Below are 25,810 nucleotides of genomic sequence, written 5' to 3' on the forward strand. Positions count from 1 at the left end.
TAAATGCAATTCTTATAAGTGCAGCCAAGCCATCCGCAAGAGTACAGCGCCTTTCTGTCTTCTTTACTTCCACACAATTACGCAAAACATGGCGCATTGTGAAAGGAGGGATCTACACAGAATGTTCTGTTCCGTGCGTAAATACGTGCAGGCGCTTCTCTTTCTCGGCGGCCCGTAACAGAGAGAAGAAATTCTCGGTACACTAAACCCCCCTTTTCCCCGCTTCCTCTGCACGGTCATATTTTGAGGGCAACTGTTTTCGTCGGCGCCCGCCACGTATGGCGGGCTCGGGTTCCCAGCGGAAGCCGTCTGGCTACGAGTCTTTCTCGAAGGACGTCGATACCCGAGTGCGGCACGCTCTCGCCGACTGCGACTATAGGCGGAACTCGCGCGTCGGTGGCCGCAAAGACATGTGCGGCCGTCATCTCCAATGCCGCGTGAGTTTGCCGGCGCGTTGCCTCGGACGCGACAAATTTGCCTGGAAAACGCCGTGGTTAGCGAGGACCATCGAGATTCCCGCAGGTGGCCGACCAGTAATAGCCAGCCGTCGACTCGGTTATCGCGAATACGGAAGAATTCCCGGAAAACGTTCCCAAGGAGTCGTTAGCGAAGTGAACTGTCGGCGAAACTGCGCACAGCTTTCTTTGAAACTGCGACCTCGCCCGCACCAACTCGCACGGAGGACGTTGAGGTTTTCTTCAAAAAAGCATACTGTGGCTCATGCATTGGAAGGAGCGGCGATGGTGTGAGAAGGGGAAGCGTGCAATGTTTTTGTGTGGAACAGATGAACTTGCTGCGAAGCTCAGACTAGAAAATAAATGTGTACTACTGAATTCTAAACATAGCTCGTGGACGCACGTATCTTGGAATGTTCCAAGAACATGTTGGCGATTAAGGAGATGGGAAGGAAGCGGTTGCGTAGACAGGCTAATAGCGATTTTCGTTAACCATCTGGAACAGTGGTGGGGCTCAGGTTAAAAAAAATGCGAGGCTTTCCCTTGCATAGCTGTAGACGTGCCTTGTGCGCTACACGCTCGCAGATGCCTTGGGAATTTTCCAGGAACTGCTGCTGCAGTCTGGGTATTCCTATACCGAGCACATAGACGCCGCTCTCTCCTTCTCACCCGCAAGGCAAAAGGCGGCCACACAGTGCTCTTTTCTAAACGGAGGCGTTTTCCCTTAGCAGTTGTAGCAGTGCATCTTTGTGGCCAAGTGATGAAAGCGAAAGCACTTAGAGATGAAGAGGTACGTAGCGCAAGGATCGACACGGGCAAAGATGCAACGCTGTGTCTGAGAGGAGCTTTCTCATGAACTGCCACAAAGGCCGTGGTTCGGATGATGGCCTAGAATATACAGCTCGGGATAGATGCGGCTCTCTTCAGTGGCGGCGACTACTGCTTATAGTATAAATAATGATGATGTATGGCGTTTTGCGGCCGAAGGGCCGGTTTCGGCCAAAGTGCGCCGTGACCAAGTGTAATGTGGATGGAATTGTGTGATTAATATGGCAATGGCTCGGTGTAACTTGTAAGGTGGCTGTAAAGGAGGTGTGTAGTATATATATATATAACAACATAAAGAACAGTTGTCTTGTCGAACCGTTGGACCCACGACATACATTCCCTGTTAAAAAAATTACGGGCATCGATTTCATTCGAAGCAGTCAGCGAATAGCAGCCTATGTGGCATTTTTTACTTTGAGCCAAGCGTTACGAGCTCGTGGATCGACATCTCTGTGTAAATTCAATAGTTTTGGGGATACTGTGGGCTTGCCAGGCACGGCGACTACACTGGCGTGCAAAGAATCGCTAACGGTCTGACGCAACATTGTCACTCACGTTACAGCAAATGCGTCACTTGCTTCGCAACGAAATGTACGCTGCGATGCGATGAATTGCATATTATAAGTGGCGGTTCTCGGTTTATTCGAGCAACGTTTGACTATACGTTGCTGAGTTGCAGGTGCACGCACATATGTAATGCCTATCACTCGTTATAAAAGTGTATAGCCAAAGCTGCAACTACAGTTGGAGTTGCCCCGACATGACGCATGTTTATAGGATTCTTTTTTCCAAAGCAGTCTGAAAGTCTGAAGCAATGGCGTGGCTCTGTGTTAGAACACTTTACTGCCATGCAGAATGCTCGGGTTAGATTTCGGCTCGCAGCGTGAATTTTCTTTGCTTCCGTGGGAATTTTTCGCTCATCAACAGCGCCGCCGACGTTGATCGGCACAGGATTTTCTGCGACACGGGCTCCTTAAAGCTTCGCGTTATTAAGGTTTCCAAGTTGTATTCTCACTGTCCCTGCTATGAACTTTGAATCAACAGTGGCGTATACCCGTATACAACGGGTCGTGGTGTGCGTGTATGTGCCACACGTTACTAATGGAAAGGGTTTCATGGCGTACGCGAGAGAATATTCACGTTATTCTTCTCCTGACCTGTGAATCGTGTTCGTCATAAATTATACTCGTGTCCTGCTATGCCAATTTCGATATATAACAAGTTAACGAGACGACCAAGAGAGCGCCCAGACGTAGGCGGCTAGATAGATAGATAGATAGATAGATAGATAGATAGATAGATAGATAGATAGATAGATAGATAGATAGATAGATAGATAGATAGATAGATAGATAGATAGATAGATAGATAGATAGATAGATAGATAGATACGGCCAAAGTGCCTTTGGTTCGCTAAGAAATGCTTCGCATTTAACGATTTCTGATCACTGCAAGCATCCGTTTCCCCCACAACTTCTGTCTTGTTTGTTTGATATATTGGACCGTCGAACTTCTGTTCACGTTTTCTTAGTGCCTTAGTTACTGTAGGCAGCAGTTAGGGAGTCTGGGCTGTCCGAAAATATATAAGCCATTTGTTGCCGGTAACAGAATACCTATTGCGTTAGAGATGAAGGGAAAAAAAAAGCACCTAGCCTTTCCCTCTGTGTAGGTATAAAAAAAATCTCGCTAGAGGGCACCTTCAGTCGACGTCCTCAGAATCACCATTGGGCGCTAGGACATACCGTGGCGCGGCCATGCGGAAGCGTCCGTGTGACCTGCAAGGTTGGATGGCTCCGCCGACCTTCTCGCGCTCTGCCCGCCGCCGCTTTCGCTTCTTCTATTTGAAGCTTGCTCCTTATGCTCAGGGCCTGTCCATCGCCGTAGTAGCCGCTAGTTCTCATTGCTCCCGCTAGCTTGGCTCAGCGCAAGCTCGCGTGAAAGAGAAGTCTTGTTCTTCGAGCGCCTTGATGATAATATTAACGCAGGCAAAACCACATATAGCATAGCCAACTGTAGCATGCACACGCTCGCGCGAAAGAGAAGTCTTCTTCCTCTTGTTCTTCGAGTGCCTTGATGATGATATCAACGCAGGCAAAACCACATATAGCATAGCCAACTGTAGCATGCACACGCTCACGCGAAAGAGAAGTCTTCTTCCTCTTGTTCTTCGAGTGCCTTGATGATGATATCAACGCAGGCAAAACCACATATAGCATAGCCAACTGTACCATGCACACGCTCGCGCGAAAGAGAAGTCTTCTTCCTCTTGTTCTTCGAGTGCCTTGATGATGATATCAACGCAGGCAAAACCACATATAGCATAGCCAACTGTAGCATGCACACGCTCGCGCGAAAGAGAAGTCTTCTTCCTCTTGTTCTTCGAGTGCCTTGATGATGATATTAACGCAGGCAAAACCACATATAGCATAGCCAACTGTAGCATGCACACGCTCGCGCGAAAGAGAAGTCTTCTTCCTCTTGTTCTTCGAGTGCCTTGATGATGATATTAACGCAGGCAAAACCACATATAGCATAGCCAAGTGTAGCATGCACACGCTCGTAGCATGCACACGCTCGCGCGAAAGAGAAGTCTTCTTCCTCTTGTTCTTCGAGTGCCTTGATGATGATATCAACGCAGGCAAAACCACATATAGCATAGCCAACTGTAGCATGCACACGCTCGCGCGAAAGAGAAGTCTTCTTCCTCTTGTTCTTCGAGTGCCTTGATGATGATATAACGCAGGCAAAACCACATATAGCATAGCCAAATGTAGCATGCACACGCTCGCGCGAAAGAGAGGTCTTCTTCCTCTTGTTCTTCGAGTGCCTTGATGATGATATTAACGCAGGCAAAACCACATATAGCATAGCCAACTGTAGCATGCACACGCTCGCGCGAAAGAGAGTCTTCTTCCTCTTGTTCTTCGAGTGCCTTGATGATGATATTAACGCAGGCAAAACCACATATAGCATAGCCAACTGTAGCATGCACACGCTCGCGCGAAACAGAAGTCTTCTTCCTCTTGTTCTTCGAGTGCCTTGATGATGATATTAACGCAGGCAAAACCACATATAGCATAGCCAACTGTAGCATGCACACGCTCGCGCGAAAGAGAAGTCTTCTTCCTCTTGTTCTTCGAGCGCCTTGATGATGATATCAACGCAGGCAAAACCACATATAGCATAGCCAACTGTAGCATGCACACGCTCGCGCGAAAGAGAAGTCTTCTTCCTCTTGTTCTTCGAGTGCCTTGATGATGATATTAACGCAGGCAAAACCACATATAGCATAGCCAACTGTAGCATGCACACGCTCACGCGAAAGAGAAGTCTTCTTCCTCTTGTTCTTCGAGTGCCTTGATGATGATATCAACGCAGGCAAAACCACATATAGCATAGCCAACTGTAGCATGCACACGCTCGCGCGAAAGAGAAGTCTTCTTCCTCTTGTTCTTCGAGTGCCTTGATGATGATATTAACGCAGGCAAAACCACATATAGCATAGCCAACTGTAGCATGCACACGCTCGCGCGAAAGAGAAGTCTTCTTCCTCTTGTTCTTCGAGTGCCTTGATGATGATATTAACGCAGGCAAAACCACATATAGCATAGCCAACTGTAGCATGCACACGCTCACGCGAAAGAGAAGTCTTCTTCCTCTTGTTCTTCGAGTGCCTTGATGATGATATCAACGCAGGCAAAACCACATATAGCATAGCCAACTGTAGCATGCACACGCTCGCGCGAAAGAGAAGTCTTCTTCCTCTTGTTCTTCGAGTGCCTTGATGATGATATTAACGCAGGCAAAACCACATATAGCATAGCCAACTGTAGCATGCACACGCTCACGCGAAAGAGAAGTCTTCTTCCTCTTGTTCTTCGAGTGCCTTGATGATGATATCAACGCAGGCAAAACCACATATAGCATAGCCAACTGTACCATGCACACGCTCGCGCGAAAGAGAAGTCTTCTTCCTCTTGTTCTTCGAGTGCCTTGATGATGATATCAACGCAGGCAAAACCACATATAGCATAGCCAACTGTAGCATGCACACGCTCGCGCGAAAGAGAAGTCTTCTTCCTCTTGTTCTTCGAGTGCCTTGATGATGATATTAACGCAGGCAAAACCACATATAGCATAGCCAACTGTAGCATGCACACGCTCGCGCGAAAGAGAAGTCTTCTTCCTCTTGTTCTTCGAGTGCCTTGATGATGATATTAACGCAGGCAAAACCACATACAGCATAGCCAACTGCAGCATGCACACGCTCGCGCGAAAGAGAAGTCTTCTTCCGCTTGTTCTTCGAGTGCCTTGATGATGATATCAACGCAGGCAAAACCACATATAGCATAGCCAACTGTAGCATGCACACGCTCGCGCGAAAGAGAAGTCTTCTTCCTCTTGTTCTTCGAGTGCCTTGATGATGATATCAACGCAGGCGCAACCACATATAGCATAGCCAACTGTAGCATGCACACGCTCGCGCGAAAGAGAAGTCTTCTTCCTCTTGTTCTTGGAGTGCCTTGATGATAATATTAACGCAGGCAAAACCACATACAGCATAGCCAACTGCAGCATGCACACGCTCGCGCGAAAGAGAAGTCTTCTTCCGCTTGTTCTTCGAGTGCCTTGATGATGATATCAACGCAGGCAAAACCACATATAGCATAGCCAACTGTAGCATGCACACGCTCGCGCGAAAGAGAAGTCTTCTTCCTCTTGTTCTTCGAGTGCCTTGATGATGATATCAACGCAGGCGCAACCACATATAGCATAGCCAACTGTAGCATGCACACGCTCGCGCGAAAGAGAAGTCTTCTTCCTCTTGTTCTTCGAGTGCCTTGATGATGATATTAACGCAGGCAAAACCACATATAGCATAGCCAACTGTAGCATGCACACGCTCGCCCGAAAGTGAAGTCTTCTTCCTCTTGTTCTTCGAGTGCCTTGATGATAATATTAACGCAGGCAAAACCACATATAGCATAGCCAACTGTAGCATGCACACGCTCGCGCGAAAGAGAAGTCTTCTTCCTCTTGTTCTTCGAGTGCCTTGATGATAATATTAACGCAGGCAAAACCACATATAGCATAGCCAACTGTAGCATGCACACGCTCGCGCGAAAGAGAAGTCTTCTTCCTCTTGTTCTTGGAGTGCCTTGATGATAATATTAACGCAGGCAAAACCACATATAGCATAGCCAACTGTAGCATGCACACGCTCGCGCGAAAGAGAAGTCTTCTTCCTCTTGTTCTTCGAGTGCCTTGATGATGATATTAACGCAGGCAAAACCACATATAGCATAGCCAACTGTAGCATGCACACGCTCGCGCGAAAGAGAAGTCTTCTTCCTCTTGTTCTTCGAGTGCCTTGATGATGATATTAACGCAGGCAAAACCACATATAGCATAGCCAACTGTAGCATGCACACGCTCGCGCGAAAGAGAAGTCTTCTTCCTCTTGTTCTTCGAGTGTCTTGATGATGATATTAACGCAGGCAAAACCACATATAGCATAGCCAACTGTAGCATGCACACGCTCGCGCGAAAGAGAAGTCTTCTTCCTCTTGTTCTTCGAGTGTCTTGATGATGATATTAACGCAGGCAAAACCACATATAGCATAGCCAACTGTAGCATGCGGCGCTCGCTCCACTCCGGCACGTGCTCTAGTCTGATAGGAGACCGCTAGAGGGCCACAACTGCGCGCTTCCTCTCTCTTTCGACAGTCGTCAGTCAGTGCGCTTCGATACTAGTAACATAAACGAAGAAGACAAGGCAGCGGAGCGGAGGGCTCGCAAGGCAGCAGCAGCGCGGGCTCGCTGCCAAGACCCTGCGGTGAGAGCTCGCGTGGCCGCAGAGAGACGTCAGCGTCGTGCGGACCCCGAGATACAAGCCCGCGAAGCCGAAGCAGCTCAGAAGCGGCGGCAAGAGAACCTCGAAGAGGTACGGGCGCGGGATGCAGCGGCCAAACGCCGAAATCGGTCGCCACCTGAAGCTGGTGGCGCCGACGCGCGATTTCCTCGACCACACGTTCGGCCACAGTTGCAAGGTCTGCGACCGCTTGTGGTTCGACAACAACCTGACCACAATCGCTACTATAACAACGTGTCACGTCTTTATACGACAGTAGAGGAATTGTACGGAGCATTCAGGGTTTGCCCGATTATCTCCGAGCAAGCTCCTCTAACATCATTCACTTCATGTATATGGTGGGGATTTCTTTTTATTGCGATAGCAATTATATGGACAGTCTCGGCTGGTTTTTGTCCGTCCCCGTCGCCGCCGCCGTCATGCACCGTATATGAATAAGTATGTATATATATATAAAAAACCCAAAGAAAAATAATTCAGGAAATTCTTCCGAAGTGCGGAATCGAACCAGGGACCTCTCGCTCGGCAGCGCGTGGCACTAGCCACTACGCCAAGAAACGCAGATCGTCAACGTAGCTGACGGCGAGCGTTATATATACACCCTTTACCGCTGGCCGGACTCAGAGACGGCAGGCGCTTATAAGCGTTTCTTCATTACCAACGAGATGGCGCGAGGAGTGCGCTGAGCGCTGGGCTTTAAAGGTCACCGCCCCGCTCCTGCGAACGCCGATGCTCTTTGCCCTACAGGGCGTGGTAGCCTTCGTGCGCTTATCTCAAGGAAAGAAGGGGGGGGGGGGGTAGAGCGGGGAGTTGTATGTCTTGTGCTTACCCCGCGATGTCTGCGCTGAAGTCACAGAGCATACGAAGATCACTTCGCTCGCTGCAGCGGCCACGTTTGCGAAAGGAGCGCGCTGTTCAAACAAAAATAAGTAAAAACTGCGACGTTTAGTTCGCGCTCGTCCTGTGTATACCTTTTCGTTCGTTTCGTGCGTCCTGCTTTATGTTTCAGCAGTGCGCTTCAAGTGTCGAGCTGTGATGCATGATAGTTGGCGCTCGTCCTGTGTGCGTTCTTTTCGTGCGTCCTTTGGGCTCGAACGACGCGCTGGCAATTTCGAACTGCTTTCCGTTCTTCGCGTTACATTCCAATTTGTTGCTATCGCATTCATTGCTTCGCCGTCGCGGCGAAACTGTGACTTTTTTATTATTATTGTCAGACTTCTCTTTGACAAAAAGAAATCCCCACCATATTAAGCACGAAATGCTTTTAGCTCCCGTTGTTGGCGGCCTTGAAGCGACCTTGAGCCAAATGCCAGCGCCGTTATTCGGACACTTCAAACGAGACATCCGCAGTTATGAAAGGGAACATACGGGCATCGTGAACGAGACGTCCGTGCAATCAGCCGAAGAGTTTAAAAGAGTGCGGTCTTTGGCAGTCAGCTCTTCTTACAGGACCGCATTTCATACCCTGGTAGTGGTGCAAACAAGTCAGAAAATATAGTTCTTCGCAGTTCTGAGTGTTTGTTCACACTACTTCTGAAGCGTTAACTCCTTGTACGCTGAACCCTTATGTACCTGTCACAAGAGCGATGTTCCAAAGGCAGACAGGGCACCACACACTTGCTCGTTTTTTAATTGGCTTGAGCCCGTTGTACCTCAGGGTAGTGTGGGCTGCCCCCACGTTAATTTCCTTTAATTTTCTCTCCAGGGAACACACACACACAACATATATATATATATATATATATATATATATATATATATATATATATTCTGTGGATAGTTCAGTGGGTCCGGTACGTATAGGAAAACAAGACGGTGCACGTACGAGAAAGCAATACTTTATGCCTAACGTTTCGGCCGTGGCGCGGCCTTCGTCAGAGAATCACGAAGGCCGTGCCACGGCCGAAACGTTAGGCATAAAGTATTGCTTGCTCGTACGTGCACCATCTTGTCTTCATATATATATATATATATATATATATATATATATATATATATATATATATATATATATATATATATATATATATATATATATATAAACTCACTCAGACTCACTCACACACAGATCGAGCCAAGAGTCTAAATAAGTCAAGGTGGGTAACATTTTAGTGAGTTTGAGTCCGAGTGAGTCCGCTTGAGAAATATTTCAGCGAGTCTGAGTCGGAGTGAGTCCGATTGAAGAAAACTTTGGTGAGTCTGAGTCCTAGTGAGCCCTAAAAGCACGAAGTATATTTCTTGAGTGAGCTCCGCATTTTTTGCCGAGCTATGGCACCTATATACTCAACTTCAGTATTACTATCAGCCTTATGTCGGCTCACGTTTATACTCACGTCTACTCACACACACTTCAACGCACTAGCATCCACACGGCAACTCGATGTTTATTGACAGAGGCGTGGGTTACGAGGGGGGGGGGGGTCTTCTTGATGTTCCTACCCTGCCCGTAAACTTTTCACAGGAAGTTCTTGATCAAAATATCTCGTGTGAGTTGTGCCTTTCAATAAAAAAACACTTTACTGGATTGCAACCACGTGATAACTCGTGTTTGAAGATACGAGATTAAAAGGCTGCATGTAGAGCACCGATTATGTGAGATTTTAGTGTTAAAGAACACTGGCATCATGGTGAAAAAAGCTAATTATACGCTAACAGGCTCATAAGTCGACTCACTCAGACTCATATCGAACCGCGAGTCTGGGTCTGAGTGAGCCCAGTTTAAGTCCGAGTGAGTCTGGTTGAGGAAAATTTTGGTGAATCTGAGTCTGAGTGAGTTCGGTTGAGTGAAATGTCGGCGGGTCTGAGTCCTGTGAGCCCTAAGCGCAAAATACATTTCCTGAGTGAGTCTGAGTGATTTCCACATTTTTTGCCGACCTATGCCCATTTTAGAGTGATGACTAGACATGATACTGTATTAGAGCGCTTCTGCCTAATTGATCACCGTCAGGCTCGTATCTCGCTTGCGTTTTAATGTCATTTTGTATGTATAAATGACGCTTTAATAACATGTCCATATTATTCCATATGTTGACTTACGAAGGTAGTTAATGATTTCTGAAGTCGGTGGGACATGTTTCGATTTCCATAATGAATTTCCCGTGGTCGCAGAGCTGAGCTACAGCTCGATCGATTCCAGTGTTGATGTTTGGGCTATAAAAGAGGCTACTTGCAGGTCGCGTTATTCCATTTGGTTTCAGTGAAGTCCAAACCGCCCAAAACCCAAAGGCTGGAATGACGGTGGTCTGTCGACTTGTAAGAATGTTTGGGAGCACTATTTCGTCCTCTATCTTTTTTTTTTCTAGCCGAGACTGCGTTGAGAGGAGAAAAGGGATTTATTGAACAGTGACGACTTGGACAGCGGGATTATCGTTTACGACAAGCTGACCATTGTAGAGCGCGGCCACTTCGAATGCTTGGGAGAAAGCACGCGGAATCGTTACAGGTCCGGGTGGCCGGGCAGGCTATATAGCTGGTCTAATGATCGTGCCTCGAGCTAACTACCATTATCCAGTGAAGATAAGGCAAGGCGGTGGGCACGCGACTGAGGTCCTCTAGTGTAGAGAGTGCGTATATGCTCAATTGTTTTGGGTAGCCGACACAAGCCTGCACTGCCATATAATATGCATGACTGGAAGATGCCCAAGCCGGTCTGGATACGATTCTCAGTGATATTATTATTACTCGCCCGAGAGAACAATTGTATATAATAGTATGGAGAGCTGGGCTAGTTGGTTTGAGGACATTATTGTCCTGAAAGCGTGTGCGCGCCGAAATGTTTATATATATATATATATATATATATATATATATATATAGCCGTAGAATCAATTTGCTTACTGACTACAACACAAGAATTGAAAACCTTTGGAGAAGTTGATAATGCGTGCCGGCGATTTTCTTAGTGGACTTAGGTCGCCATCGGTTAAGTTCGTTACGTTTTACAAAATCCCTCATGGCGTTTTATGTCTTGGTAATTGCCAGCCTAATGCTTGAGAAAAGCTAACTACCGGCCTCTTGCGTGTATTTAGTGCTGTAATTAACATCGGCTGTTGTTCCTTAGTATTTGAACATTTGAAAAAAAATCACGTTCGCCGCAAGGGCTAAGCAATGAATGCGATAGCACGAAGTTGTTATGTTATACAAAGGAAGGCTAGCAGCTAACTCTTTTGGATCCGATCTCGTGTAACTCCACAATGTATGCGTGGCTTTAACTGACTTTACGTCGTAAAGGCCGATGCACAGCGGAACTGAGGGGAAAATCTCAGCGATGAAATGTAAATTGATGCATAGCAAGGCGAACATGCGTATCGTTTAGCACTGAAGGAATCTCCTCTCCGTTTGACTACCTGCAGGTCTCCAACCTCCAACTCGCCTCCGCTATACTCTCGCTCCTCTTTCCTCGCACCCTCACCCTCCCTTCCCTATTCTACCCCTTGCTATAGTGTACCATACATGGCTATGCTATGTATGGTATAGTGCGTGTTTCTGTGTTCTTACGTGCTGTCATCTTCGCGCAGTTTATACTTGTCTCTCGAATCAATGAACCAACTACTGCAACAATGCTGCGCTTCGCGTGTGTGCGTGCTTCTATGTTCTTGCGTGCTGTCTTCTTCGCGCAGTTCAAACTTGCCTGCTTAATCTGTGAACCAACTAGCCCAACAACGTGCCGTACTTGTTCGCTTCGTGTCTGTGCGTGTTTGTGCGCTTCGTGTGTGTCCGGACGCGCGTGAAAAGCCGTGAACCAAGCCCCAAGCAGTGAAGAAGACGACGCTAAAACCAACCCGACTCATGGGGTTAGCCGAAGGCAACAAGGGCAGCCACCAGGATGCGGACCCCTACACGATAAGACAAGGACCACAACGATGAAGACAACAGCGACAATGACGGCCGCTGTGTCGCCTTCAACAGCCGTCAGGCATCAGCCCAGGTAGCCACCGAATTCCCGCGGATCACGCTGGCAAGACCCTGAAAGCAGGCTGGAAAAATACGACCGGGTCGCCCAGTTCAACAACTGCGACTGTCGTGAGTAGCTTCGCCACGGCTATGTTGCCCTTGAGGATGGCGCCAGGACCTGCTTAGAGAACCGAGAGTGTATGCTAACAATTTGAGACTTCTTCCGCACCACATTCCTCGGGGCTTTTACGAGCGTAATCCACAAAGAAAGGGCAGAAGCCCTGTTGGAGACCCGTGTACAGCTCCCGAACGAGAAGGTCAGGATGTACACCTAGGTAATTACCGGTTTCGCCATGGCGACGTCGACACGCCTGACGAAGAGAACGTTCTTTCCTTCATGCGAGGGGTGAAGCAGAAGCTTTACGTGGGACTGATGAAAACCCACCCAAGGCCATTGCGGAATTGCTCTCGGAAGCGACAACAATTGGAAAGACGCTGGAAGTGCGCACCCGACAGTTCAATGGCCGCTAGACGCCAGGCTTCGTAGAAATTCAAGGACTCTGCTCCGACGACCTGCGTGAGGCCATGAAAACGATCGTGCGGGAGCAGCTCCAAAAATTGTTGCCGTCATCGCATCCGCAAGTGGATTCGATTGCTGACATCGTACGTCAGGAAATTCAGCAATCCATTCGAATTCCTGAACCAGCGCAGCCTCAGCCACAATCGATAAGCTACGATGCTGCAGTCCACTGTAACGTAACTCCTCTACGCCCGCGTCAGCACGCTGCACCACTGCAATTGCGTCGCCAGCCACAGCCGCCGCCTCTCGTTCACCGCGACGCCCGTCGCCAGCCACAGCCGCCGCCTCTCGTTCACCGCGACGCCCCGAGATCTGATATATGGCGCACCCCTAGCTGACCACCGCCCGCTCTCCTACCACTGTGGGGAAGTGGGACACACCTAGTATAATATAATAATAGTTGACGTTTTACGCCCTAAAAGGGACGGCACCTACCATCACTGCCAGTACCGCGAAATGGGGTTGCGTGGTTTCGCCGTCAATGCGCCATGAACACAGCGTGGTTAACGGCCACGTGAAATCGCTGACTATCTCACAGCATATGAGTGGAGACTTCGTCGAGCGTCCCGTTTACCATCACCAGGACACTACCTCTCTGCTGGACGTCGCCTGTACACTGGCCCAACCTGGGGCCAGTCGCTGAACCCGCGTCCAGGAAACTGGAGGTGCGGTTGCTGTTCGTCGAGAAATCGAAGATCCTCCGCCGACGACGCTGCGTCGAATTCTTCAGAAGACGCCGCCAGCCCAACGAAACCCTAAAAAAGAACTTCGCCGCCGGAGGAAGACCTGGCGACGCCACGTAGCAGTAGCGAAACAAGCTGATGCAGCCGTGATTCAACGCCTCGAGTTAACCGCGCCGGAAGACGATGACTGAGCGACCTCAACGTCCTTATCGACGGCGACAACGTCACCGCTTTAGTTGGCACCGGAGCCGACTACTCTTTCATGAGTGGATGCTTTGCCGCCAAGATGAAGAAAGCTAGGACTGCTTGGGAAGGTCCTCAAATCCGAACGGCTGGAGGACACTTAATAACGCCGACAGAAATCTGTACGGCAAGGGTCACTGGGCATAATCGGACTTACCCTGCGACATTTATCACCATGAAAAGATAGCTCGCGGGATGTAATTCTCGATATGGACTTCTTAAGCCAACATGCTGCTGTCATCGAGCTGAGATTCGAGTTGATTACGCTATCCTCAGAACGAGCGTTACCGCCACACACAGCGCCAGAAAACAGTGTCTTGAGTGCGCTCGAAGACCAGGTCACCATTCCGCATCGCTCCAGCGTCATCATTTCTGTCGGCAGAGAAAAATTCATAGAGTTAGAAGGCGTCATCGACGGCGACCTGCACCTGTTGCTGAACCGTAAGACACGAGTCGCAAGAGGCATAGCTGAACTGCACGGAGGGAAAGCGAAGGTGATGGAAATTTCGGCCATCAATACAAGCAATCAATAAAGGCACGACGGTAGCCTACACAGAAGCAATTGTGGAAAGCAGAAAAGCTTTCGTTCTCACACATTCTACCAAGGCCACCCCGATGGTCCAAGTTCCCCAAACCGCTTTCGACGTCAACACGAGTCTTCACTCGATTAAGCGAGAACAGCTCAAGGGCCTCCTCCGACAATACAAGGACTGCTTCTCGTGGTCATCACGAATTCGACAAAGCCCTGTTATACCCGAAGAATATGCCCGTTCGCTCCGCCAGAGCCAGTGCCGAGCCAGTGCCGATTGATGACGCAAGATCATAAAGCAACAAGTCGACGACACGCTGCGCGACAAAATCATACAGCCGTCCAAGAGTCCGTGGGCATTACCCGTAGTCTTAGTGAAGAAGGATGGATCCCTGCGATTCTGCGTCGATTATCGTAATTTGAACAAGATCACGAGAAAGGATCGGTACCCCCTCCCGCGCATAAACGACACGCTGGACCGGTTGTGCAGCGCAAGGTATGTTTCATCGATGGATCTGAGGACAGGCTGCCGGAAAATTAAAATCGACGAGTGGGATCGACAAAAAACCGCCTTCATCACGCCAGAAGGCCTGTTCGAGCTTAAGGTCATGCCGTTCGGGCTTTGTTCAGCACCTTCAATGTTCCAACGCGTAATGGACACGGTACTGGCGGGCCTAATGTGGCGGTCTTATCTAGTCTACTTGGATGACGTCGTCGTTTTTTTTTTCAGCGATTTTTGAAGAGCACCTCAGAGGGCTTGAGACGGTGGTAGAAGTAATTTTTGTCATCCGGGCTCACACTGAAATCAGAGAAGTGCCATTTCGCGTACGAAGAGCTGCTTTTCCTGGGACAAATAATAATAATAATAATAATAATAATAATAATAATAATAATAATAATAATAATAATAATAATAATAATAATAATAATAATAATAATAATGATGATAATAATAATAATAATAATAATAATAATAATAATAATATAATAATAATAATAATAATAGTTCGGGTCTAACGTCCCAAAACCGTGACATTCTTAGGGACGCTGTAGTGGAGGACTCTGGAATTTTCGACCAGCTGGGGTTCTTTAGCGTGCACTTAAAGCTAGTACACGGTCCTCAAGCATTTTCGCCTCCATCGAAAATGCGGTCGCTACGGCCGCATTTATGATCCTTCGACGTCGGGTCAACAGCTTAGCACCATAACCGCTAGACCACCGTGGCGGGTCTCCTGGGACTCGTCTTCAACCAGTCTGGAGTTCGCCCACATCCCCAGAACATCGCAGCCATCACGAACATCCCTCAGCCCGCCAACAAGGAAGCAGTGCGCCGGTTTCTTGGCGTCTGGGCCTATTATCGACGCTTCGTGAAGTACTTCTCCCACATCGCCGCACCACTGACAGTTCTGACGAAATCTGGTGTCGACTTCAAGCTGGAAACCCCACAGATAGAAGCTTTTGATGAGCTAAAACAACGCCTGCACTCACCACCCCTTCTTCTCACTTCGACGAACAAACCCAAACCGAAATTCACACTGACAAGAGCAGTGTGGGACTCGGCGCCGTGCTTGTACAAAAAGAGACGGTCTTGAAAGGGTCATTGTCTACGCTAGGTGGTCGCTATCGAAAGCCGAAGGCAACTATTCAGCAACGAAAAAGGAATGCCTTGCCATCATTTAAGCCACGTCAATGTTTCACCCGTACCTGTACGGCAGACCATTCAAAGTGGTGAGGGACCTTTACGCCTTGTACTGGCTGGCATACATAAAAGACCCTGCCGGTCGCCACGCACGATGGAGTCTCAGACTCCAAACATTCGACATAACCGTGGTGTAAAAGTCATGAAGGAAACACTCAGACGCCGACTGCTTTTCCTGCGCTCCCATTGATCCGCCGCCACAAGACGATCAGGATGCAGTTCTGGGTACTGTAAGCGCAGACGACTTCGCCGAACAGCAGCGCACTAATCCAGAACTACGAAGCCTTGTGGAGTAGCTAGAAGGCAAGATCGATGTCGTCAGTGCAGTATTCGGGCTTGGATTGCCTTTGTTAGGCTTGCGAAACGGCGTACTCGTAAAGAACTTCTCGACAGCCCGCAGAAACTACCTTCTCGTTGTGCCCTCCGCTCTGCGTCCGGAGATTCTCCAGGCCTTGCATGACGACGCGACTGGTGGTCACCTCGGCTTTTCGCGTACGCTCACGAAGATTCAGTAGAAGTATTATTTTCCTTCTCTTAACGCCGACGCCGCCCATAAAGGCAGTAGTTCCGGAGGCTCTTGCGTCGAGGTGGGCCGCTGCTCTGTGCGGCTCCAACTTCAAGACACAAGAGTGGGCAGTCCAGCTGGCCCGAGAGGCGGCGACGAGGCAAGGCCTCGAAGTCCCCTCATGGGAGACCTGAGCCCGGGTTGTTAAACATCGCCGGACTTTCAATAAAGTTGTTTCCATCCATCTATCCATTATGTAAGAACATGCCGGGATTGTCGGCGACTCAAGACACCGTGAACAAGGCCAGCAGTATACATACGTCCAATCGAAACCCCTTTCCGACTGTTCCAGCAGATTCGGATGGATTTACTCGGGCCTTTTCCGACGTCACCATCCGGTAACAGGTGGATTGTCGTGGCTACGAACCACCTCACCCGCTACGCTGAAACGAAAGCCCCAAAGGTAGTGCCGCCGAGGTAGTGAAGTTCTTCGCAAACATTCAGATGTGGCATGGTCCCACAGAAGTGCTCATGACCGACAGAGGAATAGCTTTTAAGGAATATCTAACTTAAGCCATCCTGGTTTACAGGGAGACCAATCATCGCAAGGCAACTCCTTACCACCTGCAGACGAATGGCCTGACAGAACGTATGAATAAAACCAGCGCCGACACGTTGGCCATGTACGTCGACGTTGCGCACAAGAATTGGGACGCCACCTTTCCGTATGTAACATTCGCCTACAACGCAGCTCTACAGGAAAAAACGCACCGTTCAGGCTAGTTTACGGCAGGAACTCTGCAACGACGCTTGACGCCATGCTATCAACTGTCCCCGACGAAGACAACCTCGACGTCGCCACTTATCTGCAATGCGCCGAAGAAGCCCGACAGGTCACCTGCCTGCGTATCGAGCACCCGTAGAGGATCGATAGCCGTCATTACAACCTTCGACGACGCTTCGTGGAACACCAGCCAGGTGACGGTGTTTCGGTCACCTGGCTGGTATACGATACGCCAACGATACGATATGCCTTCGATACGCCAAGGAGGGCTGGGATGGGTTTCCAATACGCACAGAATGACCCATGGGGTAAAGCGCCCGACGCTGTTCACGTTAGGATCACAGAGGCAGTATTGTCGGCCTCTGCCGTCGAAAGTCACTGCCTCTCAAGGTTGGGGCAGCACCCGTAATTTTTTTAGGGGGGTGGGTGGGGGAGGCGAGCCATTTCACGAGTTCGCCAGTCTTTCGTTTAGGCCGAACCGACGCTGTCTAGAAGACAACCTATTCGACAAGGTGCTGTTAATTGAGTGCAATTAATGCAACAACCTTCCCGGCAAAACAGGTCTTGTGTGTTAAATGTATACATTTGTAAGAACTAAATGGTGTTTGCGATACGAGCGATATGCATGAATTGCAAGTTTCAATGCGGTGCTGCTACATTATTCATTATGTTATGCGGCATTTATTAATGTTTTTGCGGAGCGTGAGCATCCCCGAAACAAAGAAGTATTTTGGTATCTCTATTACTGCATCTGTATTCCGGGATACTTTTTGTGTCTTTTTGCAAATGTATCTCGGAAATATCCCACTACGTCAAAGACAAATGTATCTCAGTAATCCGTATTTCGATATATTTTTCTGAGTATCTCTCTCCAGCCCTGGTGAGACTATCACATTGTTATAGCACGACGACAAGAGTGACGAGCGGGACCCGTTGGTGTTGACATTGTCTTGTTCGCTGAAAACTGTAATGAAAGACATTTCGAAACGAGCCTTTGCACCGCGTTTTATTGAGCGTGCATTGAGATCAATATTGGAAAACTTCTCTGTCGCATCTCTCCATGATCGATTTTTCTTTCCGGGCAGGGTAGTTTGCACAGGCGCACCGCAGTATCACTGCACCATTTCGCAAGTTATGCAGACTGAAAGCGCTTAGGAAGTCGATTGCAAGTCTGTAACCTGTATGTGCGTACCGCAGACTTAAGCCTTAATATCTGGAATTAATGGTGCGTTTGATAGCTAAGCGCGATCGTTGTTACTCTGAAGCGTAAGTTCCCGCAAGCATTTTGCTGCAAGGACACGTACAAAAGCCCTCACGCCGCCGCCATGGCGCAGTGGTTACGGTGCACATATTCTGATGCGAAAGACGCGGGTTCGATCCCGGCCGCGGCCGTCGCATTTCGTTCGAGGCGAAACGCTAGAGGCCCGTGTACTGCGCATAGTGAGGTCACGTTAAAGAACCACAGGTGCCCGAAATTACCCGCAGCTCTCCACTATGATGCGGCGTGCCATGTAGTCGTATCGTGCTTTTGGCGCGTAGGGCACCAGAAATTTTATTTATTACTTACGTATCGATGGGTTCCCTCGTCCTTCGCGTCCGTCGCGTCCATCGGTCTCTCCGTCCATTCTGTTACGCTGGCAGACGATGTTGTCGTCACTCACGACACGCAACAAGCTTGGGCGTCACGTTGTCACGTCATCTCCACCTTCACTAGGGCCAGGTAGTGAAAGCAAAAAATATTAAATGGGATTTCTGCCCCTACTAGTGGAGCTATTAGCATTAGAGAGTCGGATGCGCTAACTTCTCTGCAAGGTTTTGCTCTCTCCACAGAGTCTAAGCAGTGGTGCTCGTGCATGTATATGGGAGCAAAAAAATAATTACGGTGTCTTTAGCTAACGCTAGGGAGAGCACAGATGAGAGAGCCTATGCGGCACTCGTTGAATTACATTGTACTTCTCAGTCTATTGTTGATTGCTCTTTTTCTGTCACCCAGACAGTCGCCACTGGTTCGAGATGCTCCGACTCGGTCGCCGTCAGTGACATCAACTGCAACGCTGAAACATTTCAATCACTTTATTTCACATCAACAATTAATAATAATAATAATAATAATAATAATAATAATAATAATAATAATAATAAGAAGAAGAAGAAGAAGAAGAAGAAAAAAAAATAAAACACACAGGCTTCCCTAGGCATTCACCTAAGACGACTCGAAGGCGCAAGCCATTTTCTTCTTCTTCCCAGTAGATGTACTTAGAGTTACTGTATATGCTACCTTTAGGTAGCATGTACAGTGACTCTAGATGTACTGATCCTGCCCCGCCACCCTCCGGAAGCTTTCTGCACCTAACGCGGTGTTGCACTACTTCCAGGATCGGAGGCACCTCACCTGGCTTTGCAGTGCCTCCGTGATCGGCCCACCTTTGGCCAGGCTGTGGAATACCTTACACACTAATTATTACCTCTAATAACTTTACATACCATTACTACATTGTCATTGCTACTGACCCGAAATCCGCAGTTTCGATACCGGCCGCGGCGGTCGCAAATGCTAGAGGCCCGAGCACTGTGCGATGTCAGCTCACGTTAGAGTACCACAGGTGGTCGAAATTATCCACAGCACTCCACCACGGCGAACCTCATAACCAGTGAATGGTTTCGGTAGGTGAAACCCCAGAAATTATTACTTTAAGCTTTCTGCACCTCATCTGTGACGAGCAGTCATTGCTTGCCATCGCCAGCCGGTAGTAAAATGGTAACCGTTATCATCTTTGCCTGTGCCTTCGACCCGCTGTTAGATTAAACGCCGCACGCAACCGCCGCGGTACATCGGGAAGGAGCCTTGCGCCAGTGCTCACTGCCTTGCACGCGTAATCATGGAAACCGCAATTAAACTTTGCAGCGGGATATCTCGGAGCACAGGCATGCTGGAAGAATTCTTCCAAGTGGAATTGTGTAAAAACGCGACTGCCTCCAACTTTTCGATACAAATATGCCCGCTCGCTGCGGTCACTAAAAGTTCATTATTCAATTTTAGTTGATTGGGCGGCTGACAGCGATAATTACTGTCTCACTATGCATCCCCCTGGATACATAAGTTATCTGCAAAGATGGTTTTCACGTAACTTTCAGTGCTGAACTTTAAGAAAACCATAGAGCTTAATTTTGAACACCCTGTGTAACAACGCCACAGAAAAGCTCAAGATAACGTAAAAAGAGAGAGGGAGAGATAGACAGAGATGATGTTTTGCTTGAAATTACCACTTTGTGATGTAAGCATGCCAACTGGATTAGTTTTCACCATCTGTGTTCTTTACCGTTTACCTAAATCTAAGTACACGCGTGCCTTTGTATAAACTCTGCCCCCAAGTTAAAATAGGGCCGGCAACTCAGTTTTATCACTTCCGTCTCATTTTATTTCTGTTCTTTTTAGGGCAAAATTTAGTACCGAAGTGTCAGACTAAACAGAAATATTTCTCTGTAGTGGGACCAGGACCGTACAATAAAAGGACATCTTAAGCACAACTATACACCTACCAATCAATCACGCAATTATACACCTACCAAGTGTGACGAGCAAGTAGCATGACTTAGAGCCGCGTATTTGTTTACCACTGAGTCTCTAAAAGGCTGTATTCACACGATATTTAATACTCATGTTTAGGATGACGCCAAGTGCATTTTGTGATGTGCTGGAACCACAAAGCGGCACATACGCAAAAATGAATCTCGCGCCGACCACACGCAGCACTCTCGACAAACACACTCACTGATCTTATTACAGTGCATATACAGCCTACCAAGGCCAAATACTTCTGTACACCGTGATAGGTATACCAGGCCAGTAGCCAGGAATTTTTTTCGGGGGAGGGGAGCACTTGCTGAAAACCTTGACTATTTGGGGAGAACACCTATATTTATTGCTTATTTTTGGTAAAACACGTAGTTCACCAATATTTCAAAGGGGGGGGGGGCTAGCCCCCCTCCCCCCCTCTTCTGGCTACGGGCCTGAGGTATACGTACAAGCGGTTGATACTGTGCTAACACTACAGAACGAGCTGCCCTTTGAGGACGCGCCTGACGAACTCGCACATGCAAACACACCGTGGCTAGCAGACGATGGAAGGAGTCATCCACACTACGCGTGGTTCAGCCACTGGCTGCCAGGCGGCGACTCCGCTCGATCTCGCGGCCGCTATCAACACCTGTTGTGACATCTCTCTCTCTCTCTTTCTCCGCATTTCATTCACAGTGCTACGTTTTGGGCCGCATCACTTTTCGTTCTAAGAGAGATGAACGCAATCCGCTTGTTCGCACTATTGCAGTGGCCGTGGAGTAGCGGAGACGACAGGAAGGCGATGCCGTTTGCGGGGCTGTGGTGTTAGGAGTCCATTCGAGGCTGAGAAAAGAAGGGCCACCAGTGTGCGACGATGGAGGGCCGGACTCGCTACGAGGTGCTTCGGGGCTTGGTGGCCATGTTGGTGGTGGCAGTAGCAGCAACAGCCATTTTGGCGGCCCCACTGGTTTCAGCGTCGGACCTTCCTGCAGAGGTAAGCGGAGTCCACCTTCATGCTCATAATAAAGCTCTTTACACCCCTTCGCCAGGGCTGAATCGCAGAGCATTGATGCAGGCCGCCCTCTCAGCATTTCTACCACAACAAATCCCCATCTCCGTCAGTTTTCTTCCACTATTCGACAATCAGTCATTGGCTATCTTTTCCAGATTTGGCTATGGCGTAGTTATGAAATATGCTAAGAGAATTGAACAGAAGTGAAAAAAGTCCCATGTAGATCATATAACACATTTTACAAAACGCACGAGAGAGAGAGAGAGAGAGAGAGAGAGAGAGAGAGAGAGAGAGAGAGAGATAATAAAACGAGAGAAAGGCAGGGAGGTCAACCAGAATTCTAGCATCCGGTTTGCTACCCTACACTAAGGGGAGGGGGAAAGGGAAAGGAAAGCGGAGAGAAGAACAGGCGCGCGATAAAAAAAGATATAAACAAAAGGAAGGTGCAGAGCGGGAGTATATTTGCCACAGCCCAATCTATGATTTTAGGCATACGTTCGTGTAATAAATGAATAATTCTACACCGGTTTGTCATATTCTGAACCTGGAAATGCTGTAATGCGTTACGTTACAAAAGCAGCTGAGAGTCGTCCTGTAGTGCGCATAATGAAAGTGCGTAAGCGCGGGATGACAGCACACTCTCTCGCATGCTTTCCCTCGATGCCACATCGTACCGTGAGCACGATAAGATCTTGCTCAGATGACGCCTGTACTTTAAGCGAACCACCACACCGATGTCGACAGAGCTTTTTCGGACTTGATATTTACGTTCTTTTTCTAGTTATGGTTGGTTAGTTAGTATGGGGTATAACGTCAAGAAAAAAAAAGAAAAAAAAAGACGACTCAGGCTATGAGAGAGGACGTAGTGAAGCGCTGCGGCTAATTTCGACCACCCGGGGTTCTTTAACGTGCACTGAAAACGCAGAGTAGACGGGCGCCTAGCATATCGCCTCCATTGGAATGAGATCGCCGCGGCCGGGATCGAACGTACGACTTTCGGGTCAGTCAACACCGTAACCACTGGGTCGCCGCGGCGCCGCTCTAACTATAGTTCTAAGCGAAGCTTATATGCGTTACAGATTTCGGTGGCGGCGGCGGCGGCGGCGGCGGCGGCGGCGGCGGCATAGTTCGCGAAAAATCCGGCACCGGCGAGTGTACAGAAATGCGGGTGTACACAAATGAGGCCTTCGAAAGTGCGCCGGTCAAACGCGTACTTGTATGCGCGGTTTTCCAATAAAATTGATACCTGCGCCACCTGTGGCCCACGCTGCACCCGTCGCCTCGCTGCCCGTGGTGCGAGGGTGCGAGCACGAACGGGCCGATATGGCCCATGTGGTTTGGTGGTTCACACGACACGAAGAAGTGAGGCTGAGAGGAAGGAGCAAGACAAGAGCAGGGCCTTCTGAAGCGGGGCGCCTCGCTGAGTGATGGCAAGCCGCCCTCCTCAGCGAGGCCCCCGAAGACCAGGAGTGGGCCGTCCAGTGGGCCAGGGCCGTCGCCGAGGACCTCGGAAAGTGTTCCTCGAACGGTGGATCCCTGGTAGCCTAGCCCCGGACACAAGTAACAACTGCTGGACAAATAAAGCTTATTCCACTCATCTCTCTCAATCGTGGGCTTGTCGCAGATCAGCTGTTTCTGATGTGGCAATCTGACCTTTTATCGAGGTCGCTTGTCATTTCGCGTTGCCACAATTCATTGTTGCCTTACACTGTTGCACTTCATTTTTTGCGCATGACCGCCGTTGTTGCCTGTAGTAACAGAAGTGTTGGTTTGCTAAACGCGTGGGTGAAGGTCCAATTCCCGGCATGGAAGAAGGAAAAAGTTACGAGGGACCATTGCGAAAGAAAGAACGAAAGAAAGAAAGAAAAATAGAAGTAAGGCAGCACGCGCGCGCCACGCCTCGCTTGCCCACTTTTTCCAGATAGGGGAAGGGCTCCAACTTTTAAATGCGACGCATTTCTTAGCGAACTTCTGGTACTTTGAGCGTTTCTATCTATCTATCTATCTATCTATCTATCTATCTAGCCGCCTACGTATGGGTGCTCTCATGATCGCCTGCTTAACTTGCCGTAGACCAAAATTTGCATGGGAGGGCAAGAGTATTTGACCAATATGACTGTCGGGTCATGATATGAATAACGTGAAAATCCTGTCGCGTACGTCGTAAAACCCTTTCCCCCTGACACGTGTGGCACATACCCGTTTACCAGGGGCCGCGGTGTACGGGTATGCGCCACAAGTGATTGGCAGTTTGCATCTACCCAGAAACGGCGAGAACAGACAATGGCAAGTTAAATCGAGAGCGTTAAGAAAAACTGTCATTGGCAGCGTTGACCCGACGAATGGAAAGAATAAAAATAGGATCCCAGCCGGAATCGAGCCCAGGCATTCTGCGTGACAATCAGGTATTCTACCGCAGAGCCACGCCAGCTCTATAAACTGGTTTGGAAAAACAGCCTATGCAGGCGTAATGTCGGTGCTACGTCAATTGTGGTTGTGGTGCTGACTATCTAGTTTTACAAGAAAGCAATAAACACTACATATGTACTCCTACGATACAGGCCTCATATCAGATTAACGTCTGTGGTTCCATTGTTGGCTCCGCTTTTATAGCAGTCTAATAAACATTACATTTGTATGCCTATGATTTCGCAAGCTATATTAAAGCATTGCCGGACCCCGGAGGAATACATTAACGAATGTTACGTTTGATATTCACATGATTGCACCATAAAGTGCACTTAGTTTCGATAATGCTGACGTATGTACTCTAACGTGAGGGCTGACGTTACGTCGCACCATTAGTTACCCTTTAAACGCCAGTGTTGTCTTTGTGCCTGGTAAGCCCACGATGTGCACACAGCTACTACACTTACAAAAACGCGTCGATCCACCTCGTAACGCTTGGCTCAAAGCCATAAAGTACAGAATAGAAGTACTCGCTGACTGCTTCGCATTACATCGATTCCCACTGCACGTGGGATCTGCCGATTTTTTTCTCTTTCTTTTTCTTTCTCTCTGTTTTTTGTGTATATTCTTTGTATCTGTTTCTATTTATTTAATTCTCCCTCTGTTTCTGTCTTTTTCTCGCTTTTTCTATTTTTCTTTCTCTATCTGTCTTTATTTATCGCTTCCTCTTTCTCTCTCTTTTTATGTCTTGCTCGCTGTCATTTCTATCTTTTTTTCGTGTCTGTTTCTTTCTATCTCTTTCTATGTATTTCCTCATCTTTCTATGTTTTTATGTCTTTATTCGCTTTATTGCTGTCTGTTTCTGTCTTCCTTTCTGTCGCTTTCTTTCTCTCTCTCTCTCTTTCCCGTGTTTCACGTGCTGCACTTCGCCGAGCAGAGTTTTCGTTTAACGCTCACACCTGCTGTACCCGGTACTGGGGCTTGCCCAAGTACTGTGGCGCATACCCACCTGAGGAGTTTTGCACGACGGCACACAAGTTACCGAAAGCTTCAACAGCTTTACTGTAAAGGGAAAGACGAGAGCGCGTGGCTGTTCATGACGATGATAATTTTTACGAAGGAGCGCAAGTTACCGACACCTTAAACAGCTTCGCTATTAAGAAAGACACACGCAGGGTGATGGGAGTCATGTTAGTCATACCAACTAGTCCCCATAGCAGCTTTGTTTGTGGTGTACTTCGCCAATTCGCAAAATGATGAATTATGGCGTAGCGGGCACTTCGCAAATGTGCTTGCAGTGGGCGTTCTAGGAGAGTTTAAGACGGCCACTGTTACGCCACAGACGTTCCTTTCCACACGGCACGGTTGAGGCGTCGACCAGGAAGCGAATCGGGGCACGCGAATCGGATGGCGATGCGAACGGGGCCCGTTTACGCTACCGCGTTCACTCTTGAATGTGAAGCTTAAGCGTCGTCCAAGGTTTTTTACTTCTCCAGTTACTGCTTGAGTCATCTCAAAATACATGACGCTGTTGCAAAAATAGTCATGAGGAAATCACTCGAATCGCACCACCTATCCCATTTTTTAACAAAATATCATACACACGTTCTAACACAACGCTGTATAAATTGCAAGAGAGCGAGAGAGAGAGAGAGAGAGAGAGAGAGAGAGAATCCTGTTCGAGCGACGGCCACTGAGTGTGGGCGGCTCCTTCGTTACCACAACAAGCCCCCTGAAGAAGCGGCGTATAGCGCGAGTT

General features: G+C 48.5%; 1 protein-coding gene across 1 annotated transcript in view; it reads left to right on the forward strand.

The window, feature by feature from the left end:
• The window catches only part of LOC119392275 (collagen alpha-1(XVIII) chain), a 503,217-nt gene that overhangs the window by 74,843 nt on the left and 402,564 nt on the right, over positions 1 to 25,810 (forward strand). The window contains exon 2 of the mRNA XM_037659675.2: positions 21,400 to 21,624. Coding sequence (XP_037515603.1) covers positions 21,505 to 21,624 — 120 coding nt within the window. The 5' untranslated portion in view covers positions 21,400 to 21,504. The remainder of the gene's footprint in view (positions 1 to 21,399; positions 21,625 to 25,810) is intronic.

Source organism: Rhipicephalus sanguineus, chromosome 1, assembly GCF_013339695.2.
Source record: "Rhipicephalus sanguineus isolate Rsan-2018 chromosome 1, BIME_Rsan_1.4, whole genome shotgun sequence".
Lineage (NCBI taxonomy): Eukaryota > Metazoa > Arthropoda > Arachnida > Ixodida > Ixodidae > Rhipicephalus > Rhipicephalus sanguineus.